The 9,037-nt window shown below is 44.6% G+C and overlaps 1 protein-coding gene across 1 annotated transcript in view; it reads right to left on the reverse strand.

Annotated features, from left to right (window-relative positions):
• CABIN1 (calcineurin binding protein 1) overlaps positions 1 to 9,037 on the reverse strand; it is a 156,345-nt gene that overhangs the window by 109,103 nt on the left and 38,205 nt on the right. The window contains exons 12-14 of the mRNA XM_006874951.1: positions 5,953 to 6,170; positions 4,806 to 4,884; positions 3,370 to 3,557 (exon numbers count right to left, since the gene is read on the reverse strand). Of these exons, the coding sequence (XP_006875013.1) occupies positions 3,370 to 3,557; positions 4,806 to 4,884; positions 5,953 to 6,170 (485 nt within the window). The remainder of the gene's footprint in view (positions 1 to 3,369; positions 3,558 to 4,805; positions 4,885 to 5,952; positions 6,171 to 9,037) is intronic.

The following is a 9,037-nucleotide window of genomic DNA, read 5'->3' on the forward strand; positions in this document are numbered from 1 at the left end:
ACAGTAGCTCAAAAGAGGGAACAAATCTTTACAGCGAGGATCATTCCCACCCCCACTCCCCCGATACACAGGGTAAATAGGGATGGCAGCAACGTGGACATTGGCTACCCAAAATGGGGGACTACAAAGGCAAGAAGTGACTGGCTTACAAGCTTTCAAGATGGAGCCTAGATCCAGAGTGTGCAGAGAAAGGTAGAATCTCCACTGAGTAGTATCCAATCTGTCTGGGCAGGACTGATGAAAGGAATTGGGGATAGCACTCATGTGGTACAATAGTAAATAATTGCTATCAGTACTGACATGAGAGTTGGAAATGTAAACGTAGATGTTTTGTAGCAAAAGGAGGGGAGCGATTAACTTCATAGTCCAGAAGCAGATATCCCTGGGACCATCAAAGGAGAAGAGTGGAGTGCGGGACCCTACACAGAGAAACAGTGCCATCAGAGATGGAGCGGTTAGGGACTCTAGACCCAGACAGGGAGAGGGGCTGTGTGCTGACAACAGGAGGCAGGCTTGCAGGGTATACCCTTTGGTTGGTTGATGATGCATGGAGGGGATTGTAACTGTGGCAGTGAAACGATACACAATAGGATGAATGCAATGCTAATGTTCTCCCATGTAAACCATTACATAATTTACAATAAAACATTAAAAAATAAACCCAAATGCACTCCCTTCCAGAAAGCTTTCCCATTTTCTTAAAAAAAAGTCGTCTTCACTGTATTAGAGTTCTTTGACAAATGAATACCTTCAAAAAGTAACTTCTCTGGAAGTAGACCTATACTCCATAATGGAAGATGGGCAGACTTTGGAAAAAGTAACTTGTGAATACAATGAACCACAAGCACTTTACCACAATCATTAACTCAGGTGATCTTATAATTTATCATCCAAACTGGGACACTTTTGAATAAAAGGGGATGTTGTTATTAAAAACAAAACAAAACAAAAATCCTATCCCCTCTGTATACAGGGTAGATAGGGACAGGCAACTTAGACATTGGTTACCTAAAATGAGGGGACAATAAAGGCACAAATGTTGATGTTCAACCATTTCAAGCGGTAGCATGTGACCAAGAACCAATGACACTGAAGGAAGAAGTCCAAGGTGCACTGAAGACATTCAGAAAGAACAAGGCACCGGAAATTGATGGAATACAAATTGAAATCTTTCAATAAAGTGATGCAGCACTGGAGGTACTCACTCAAGAAATTTTAAAGAAAACTATCTGACGTGGCACTGTGGGTTAATGCACCAGACTGCAAAGCCATTTGAACTGCGAAGTCGGCGGTTCAAGCTCACCAGCTGCTCCTCGGAAACCCTATATAGGGTCGCTATGGGTCGAACCAACTCGACGGCACTTAACAACAACCTGACCAAATGACTGGAAGAGATCTACATTTGTGCCCTTTCCAAAGATAGGTGACCCAACAGAATGCAGAAATCATTAGACAATATCATTACTATCTCACACAAATAAAATTTTGCTAAAGATAATCCAAAAGCGGCTACAAGCATACATTGACAGAGAACTGCCAGAGGTTCAAGCCTGATGCAGATGAAGGCACAGAATGAGGGATATTACTGCTGACATCAGATGGATCTTGGCGGAAAGCAGAGAATACCAGAAAGATGTTTACCTGTGCTTTAGACTACGCAAAGGCTTTTAATTGTGGGGATCATGACAAGTTATAGACAGCATTGAAGAGAATGAGTATTCTGGAACTCTTAATTGTGTTCATGAGGAACCTGTACGTAGACCAATAAGCAGTTGTTCTAACAGAACAAGGATATACTGAATGGTTTAGAATTATGAAAGGTGTGCACCAGGTTTCACCACATTATTCAATCAGTATCCTGAGCACATAACCCAAAAAGCTGGATTATATGCAGAAGAACGTGGCATTAGGATTGGAGGAAGATTCATTAACAATCTGCAATATGTAGATGATACAACCTTGCTTGCACAAAGAGAAGAGGACTTAAAATACTTACTAATGAAAATCAAAGACCACAACTTTCAGTATGAGTTGCACCTCAATGTAAAGAAAACAAAAATACTCACCACTGGACCAATAAACAACATCCATATAAATGGAAAAAAGATTAAGTTGTCAAGACTTCATTTTGCTCGGATCAACCATCAACACTCAAGGAAGCAGCAGTCAAGAAATCAAATGATGTATTGCATTGGGCAAATCTGCTACTGCACAAGACCTCTTTAAAGAGTTGAAGAGCAAAGATGTCAGTTTGAAGACTAACGTGCCCCTGACCCAAGCCATGGTATTTTCAATAACCTCATATGCATGCGAATGCTGGACAGCGAATAAGGAAGGCCGTAGAAGAATTGATGCATTTGAGTTATGGTGCTGGAGGAGAAGATTAAAAGTACCATGGACTGGCAAAAGAACAAATAGATCTGTGTTAGAAGTACAGCCAGAGTGCTCCCTGGAAGCCACGATGGCCAGACTTTGTCTTTCATTCCCCAGGCTCTGGAGAAGGATATCATGTTTGGTAAAGTGGAAGGTAGTTGAAAAAGAGGAAGACTTCCAACTAGGTAGCACAATGGCAGCAGCAGTGGGCTCAAACATAGCAATGATTGTGATGCGGGTACAGGATTGGGCAGTATTTTTTCTGTTGTGAGCAGGGTCACTATGATTTACCACCAACTCAATGGCACGACTAACAACAACAAACGGGACACAGTTCAAACTTACTATACACTCCTTGGAAACCCTATACAGGGTTGCTATGAGTCATAACTGGGACTTAACAACAAAAACAGTGGCAGAGTAAGTTATTGGACTACTAACTACGAGGTCAGAAGTTCAAACCCACCAATTGCTCCTTGGGAGAAAGATGAGGATGCCTGCTCCCATAAACATTTATAATCTTGAAAACCCTAGGGAGCAGATCTACTCTAACTTATAGGACAACTATGACTTGGAACCAAGTTAATGGCAATTGATTTTTGTGTCTGTATCTTTGGGTTTCTGAGATCCTGAACGTTCCCCACCTCTTCATTACAAACCCAGTGCCCATACAAACCCAGAGCTGCACCCCCATACACCCACTTTCCCCCAACACCCTTTCACACCAGACACATACATACCCCACACACCCACCTTCCCCTGAGCCCCCTCACACCATACACATACACATCTACTTCCCTCCACCTTTTACACCACACATATGCACACCCCCACACACGCCTTTCCTCACCCTCTGTCATACCACATACATACATACACACCACACACACCCATCTACACAAACATCCCACAAACCTCTCACACCCTCTGTGGTGCTCTTTCCTTCCCTTTCAGACACCAGCACACACACGTCAAGCAGACAACCATAGGACCAACCTGGAGAGCCAGGAACCGAGCCTTCAGCCAATATACTCGCACCACAAATTCCAGCCAGCCATCCTCAAAGAGGTCCCGCTGGGAGGAGGCAAATGACAGCTGCAGGAGGTCACCCAGAAAGTGGGTTCCTGGGAAATCAGGCCCAAACCTGCCATTCGCCACCCCAGCAGGGCAATTCCTAGGAGACACTAAAAGGGATCAAATCAAACCAGTCAGTGTTGTGTGCAGGGTCCTCTGGCCCACTCCTGTTCACTAGAGGCTGCCCGGGCTTATAACACATCTGCCCATGGAACCTCAGCAGTCAGACAAGTCAGACAGAACTTTATCCCACAGAGCCTTAGTGTGGCCTTTGGCCTTGATTCTTTGGAAAACCAGCTTCAGAGGGGTAGCCTGAGGAATTACCTTTGTCCTTATTTACTACTCCAGAGGATCTGTTACTTTTGTCCAGGTTAACTGACATTTCCTGGGTAAACTGGGAACAATTTTTGGTTTGATGCTTTTTGTCTGGCTCTGGACTGCAGTCATTCTGTGACTGGTCTTATACATTAACTTTAGGGACTATGAAAATTGAGTGATTTACAGTCCATCAAGGGAATTAATCCAAGTTCATGCTAGAAGAGCTGTGCCTTTAAATTGACCAGGAGTTTGCTTACATAAGCAGCCAATCTTACAGAGGATTTTGGAGAGGCAAAAAGAGAGAAGAAACAGAGAGAAGAGGCAAGGAACCTCCTAAAAGAGTTGCAGTGTGGGTCAGGGGCTGAAGACAGTGTGGGTTTCAGAAGGGGTCCAGCAGAAGAATGGCAGTGATGGCAGAGAACTGAGATTAAGAAAGCAGCTAAGAGAGCTGAACAAGCGGCCTACTGTGGCTCTGAGCTGGGCCAGTTAGCAGGGGAGAGTCAAGCACGGCTGAGACAGCAGTCCTGTACTGAAGAAGGGAAAGATGTGTTCTCTGCTTTGAAGAAGCCTTGTGCTTCCTAGTCCTGATCCCAAATTGTAGTCTAGTACTTCCTTAAGAAATCCCATAACCGTGAGTGGGGGCTGTGAGTTCTGTGTGGTCACTGCAACAAATTACTGGACCTAGCAGAGAAGCAGAGAGAGCTGAAGTGGGGATGGCTGGTGTCAGATATGGTGAACAACTTTGAGTGTGGAGATATGATAGACCTCACCTCACTGGAACCAGCTCCATGCAGATCCTGATTCTTATCCCTCAAGAATTTATGTGATTCCTTATGCTACAGCACAGGTGGATTATGTCACAATCTCTATCATCTGGGAAAGTGACTGGAGCCCAGGCAATTGGAAAATCAGGCACTGGCAGTCCTTGAGGACTCAGTGGCTGCTATCTGCGTTTCTTAGGGCCCTGAGTGAGAGATTCCCATCACTCTGGCTACAGGGGTTTCCAGAATGACCCTGTCACAGGGCACAGACTTTCCTACCTGCAGAACTTCTGCCTTTGGTCAGCAGCCACTGGTCCAGCTGGAGCTCCATGCAGGAAAGTGACATCAGCATCATGTCCTGTGGAACAAGTACTAAGTTTCACTGTGAGACACAGTTCTTCCTTCCACCTGCTTCCACATCACAAGTGATCCTCAGAGAACACACAGAAGTACGAGGGCTGAGGTTAGGACAAGACTTGCAGGAGGTGGGGGGGATAGGGTCCTGTCTTCAAACATGCATGGAGAGAAGCCTTGACTTCACATCCTACTTTGCAATCCTGCCCAGCACAGTGCCCATGAGAAAGCTGAGCTCAGAGACAAGTGTGCACAACTTAGGTCTTCCCATGGCACCACAATGCCCCAGGGAGCAAGGTCTAGTGATAGAGCTACCAGGACACAAGGCCAGGCTGGGCCTCAAAAACTCTGGTCAGTCCCCAGTGTCCCAAGGTCCAGGATACAAAACTGGGATGCATCTCAGGAGCTCTGACAGTCTCTGGAGCATCCTTAGCTGAGGCTGCATATAAGGAGTGCTATGCTAGCCCACGTGGCCCCAGGGACCTAAGACTCTAAGCTCCTGTCTCCTGGGTTACTACCAGCCAGAAAGACCACCCATGTACTGCCTCCCTCCTTATCATTCACCAGGAGTAGGGTATGAGCTCCAGAGTTTGCTTGAGCCTCCAAAGTTCCAGGTGGGAGGAATGTGGTGTGGTCCTCTGTGGGCAGTGGTAGGCAGATGGGCAGGTACAGCTCAGCCTCAGCTGTTTGATGTCCTAACTCCTCTCCTAAACACCTACCTAGCTCTGTACTTTAACTACCTCACCTATTAGAAAACACCAACCGGCAACACTTCCTGCATCTCACATAGCTGAATGCCTCACCTCCTGAGCCTCCTTCCCTGGCTTTCCTCCACCTCAATAAATGACCTTATCAGCCCTAGGCCCAAGGCTTGGGCCACCCCTAGAAACATCCCTCAACCCCATCTCATGCTGCGGAGACAGGGAAACAGCCTTACCTGGCACAGTCACTGCTCCCATCCTCACCTCGAGGCCCCCTCCCCTTGGCCACCAGAGATCTTCCAGACCCAGGTTCACAATGAGGTGCAACCCAGTCTGGGAGGTTTCTCTGGGCTTCAACCCATGCCACTTACCTTGATATGTCCGTTGCTACAGTCCCGCAGCAGTGGGTTGGGCAGGCTGGTGCTATGGCGCCTCCAGCTGTGGTAGATGCTGAGCACAACATCAGCTAGCCCTGGCGGCCAGCGCAGCAGGAACTTGTGGCCCATGGCCTTCAGGTAGCGCATCATCAGCTCCAAAATTCCACCATTGGTCAAGTTTCCCAGCAGGAATTCATGAACGTCCTTTCTCTCTGCCCAAGGGAGAAAGCGTGCTGTGAGTGGAAGGCCTTCCGAGCCAAGTCCTCTAGTCCATCAGAAGGTGAGAGTGGAGAGCCACACACTACCAGCTACCCTCCTGGCTGCGTAGCACAATTCTCAGCCTCATTGTAAGGTGCTCCCTGAAGCTAACCTCCCTGAGACACAATGAAATGAAGGTACATGGTACCCACACAGTAGCTGCCATCACAGACATTCAGACCTGGCCTTACACAAGAGGACTCTGGGAAATTCAACCAAGGACAAGCAGGACCTGGCCACTTGGTGGCCACAAGGGGCTGGCCATGGAACTCAAGACTAAGCCATTCAACCATACTTTAAGAAACCCTCCAAGGACTTCTGGCAAGATGGCACACTAGGCAGATGCATTACATGGACCTTCTACAACAAAGATATAAGAGACAAAATAAAACAGACACCTGAAAATTCTGGCAACCCGAACTTCAGAAGGAAGGTTAGAGAAGTAGATAGAGTGCTGTGAGGAGAGGCTAAGCAGGGGCAGTGAGAGAAACTGACTGGTGAATGGCTGGCCAGACTCAGCTCCACCATCTTGTGAGCAGCTTTGGTGGCAAAGTGAGGCCTGACACAGCAAGTTCGAGCAAATTACAGGAAAAGTGTGGTTTATTCTTTTTACCCATGCTCCCCTGATGAGCAGAAGTGTGACCAGCTCTCACCCTCATTCACTCCGTTCAGACCTTGCTCTCCAGGTGTTCAGAGCCACATAGTTGAGCCAGCGTAAGTTGGAGACCAGGTGTGCCACTCTGATGAGCCACTACAATTCACAGTGGGCTAAGCTCCAGACCTACAAAGCCCACAGAGTCACCAGACCAGCATTTAACCACATCTGTCCTGTGGTCCTGACAGACACTAAAACAAGCTCCATTATGGGTCCTCTGGAACTACTTCCAAACTGAGTGTCCTGAACATAGATATCACTGAGACCAATAGGAACTGCATCTAGGGCCAGGAACTCTGCTGTCACATCCCTTCCACAACCACCTGTGAGCTCCTTGAATTACAGGAGCCCTTCAAAGATTTCTCCCCTCCAGATTCAACAATTGCACCATTTGTTTTTAGAAATACAACAACCCCACAGTACCCCAGGGAAAACAGACAATTCTAGCTCACATTAAGAAACAAGAGAGAATGACTCAAACAAATGACCAATATGCAGAGCCAGAAGACATTTCTGAAGCAAAGGTAATGTAACTAACTGAAAAAGAATTCAAATTAGGTACCTACAAAGGATCGATAGATTGAGAAAAGCAAGGAAAACACAATAAAAACTTTAGAAGAATTCAGGAAAACACTACAAGAACAACAGAAAAAACAAATGCAAATTTAGAAATAATATAAAACCTGCAGTAAGAAATCCAGAAAATTACTACTAAGATTTCAGAAATGGACAATATCTTGAAAGGGAAAAGGAGCAGAGCTAACCAATGGGAGCCCAAATTAGGGAGCTTGAAGATAAATCTCTCAATATTAGTATGCTAGAAGAACAATCAGAAAAAGAAACAGTCTAAAGTAAGCCTAAGCGTTATGTGGGGCCCCAAGAAGAGGACAACTTACAAGTGATTGGAATTCCTGAACAAGAAGAGACAAGCACAGAGCAAACTGTCAGAGTTATTGGAAGAAAACTTCCCTCACATCATGAAAGATGAGAAGATAAGCATACAAGAAGCTGAATGAACCACAAACAAGATAGATCTCAAAAGAAAATCACCAAGATATTATCATAACCAAACTTTCCAAAATCAAAGACAAGGAAAAAGTCCTGAGAGCAGCTTAGGAAAAACAAAAAATTACCTACAAAAGAGAAACAATAAGACTAAGCCCTGATTTCTCAGCAGAAACCAGGCAGGCAAGAAGGCAATGAAATGACACATACAAAACTCTGAAAGAAAAAAAACTGTCAACCAAGAATCATATACCCAGCAAAGCTGTCCTCAAATACATCAGCAAAATTAGGACAGTCCCTGGTAAACAGAATTTAAAGGAATTTGTAATGACCAGATCAATTTTACAAACAAATACAAAAGGGGATTCTTTGGACTGAGAACCAACAACAGCAGACAAAAATCTGAAATTACCATACATGACAACACCATCCAGAACTCCATCCAAATATAGAAGTATTTAAGTAAAACATACCAACAAGACTGAAAATAGGGAACCAGAGGTATCAGTGTATAATGAAGTCAACTACAAAGCAAAAAGAGAAAATGGTGTAGATACAGAATTTTCAAATGGCAAGGAAGCCAGGTAAATTTTAAGATAAAGCAGACTATTTTAAGCAGGGAAAAAATTAATAAATTACAGGGTAACCTTAAAGAAAAATAATACACCTGCACATAAAAATTTTAAAAAAGAGGAAAATCAGAAAGATTTAGTAAATATTAATACAACAGAAATGAAAATAAAGTGAAAACCCATAAAAAAAATGAACTCAGCATAGAAAATAATATGGAACAAAGGATCCAGCAGCACCACACAAAAAACACACAGAAAAATAACAGTCAACTCATACCTATTGATAATTATACTGAATGTAAATGGATTAAATGCATCAGTCAAGAGACATAGAGAGTAAAATTGATATAAAAATAGTATCCTTCAAAATACTGTCCACAAAAAACATTATCAAAAAGATGGAAACACATCAGAAGAGTAAAAAGGGTACCAAGGAACAAACAAGATGGCAGATCCGGTGGACGTATAGCAGAGAGCTCCGCCAACAACAACACAGAATACCCGACCAAGCAGGCTCAGATGATGGTCCCAGAACTCTGAACCACATACAAAGGAATACTTAGAAGGTTGGAAGGCTCACAGCTGGGGG

Source organism: Chrysochloris asiatica, unplaced genomic scaffold (assembly GCF_000296735.1).
Source record: "Chrysochloris asiatica unplaced genomic scaffold, ChrAsi1.0 scaffold00306, whole genome shotgun sequence".
NCBI classification, from domain to species: Eukaryota; Metazoa; Chordata; class Mammalia; order Afrosoricida; family Chrysochloridae; genus Chrysochloris; species Chrysochloris asiatica.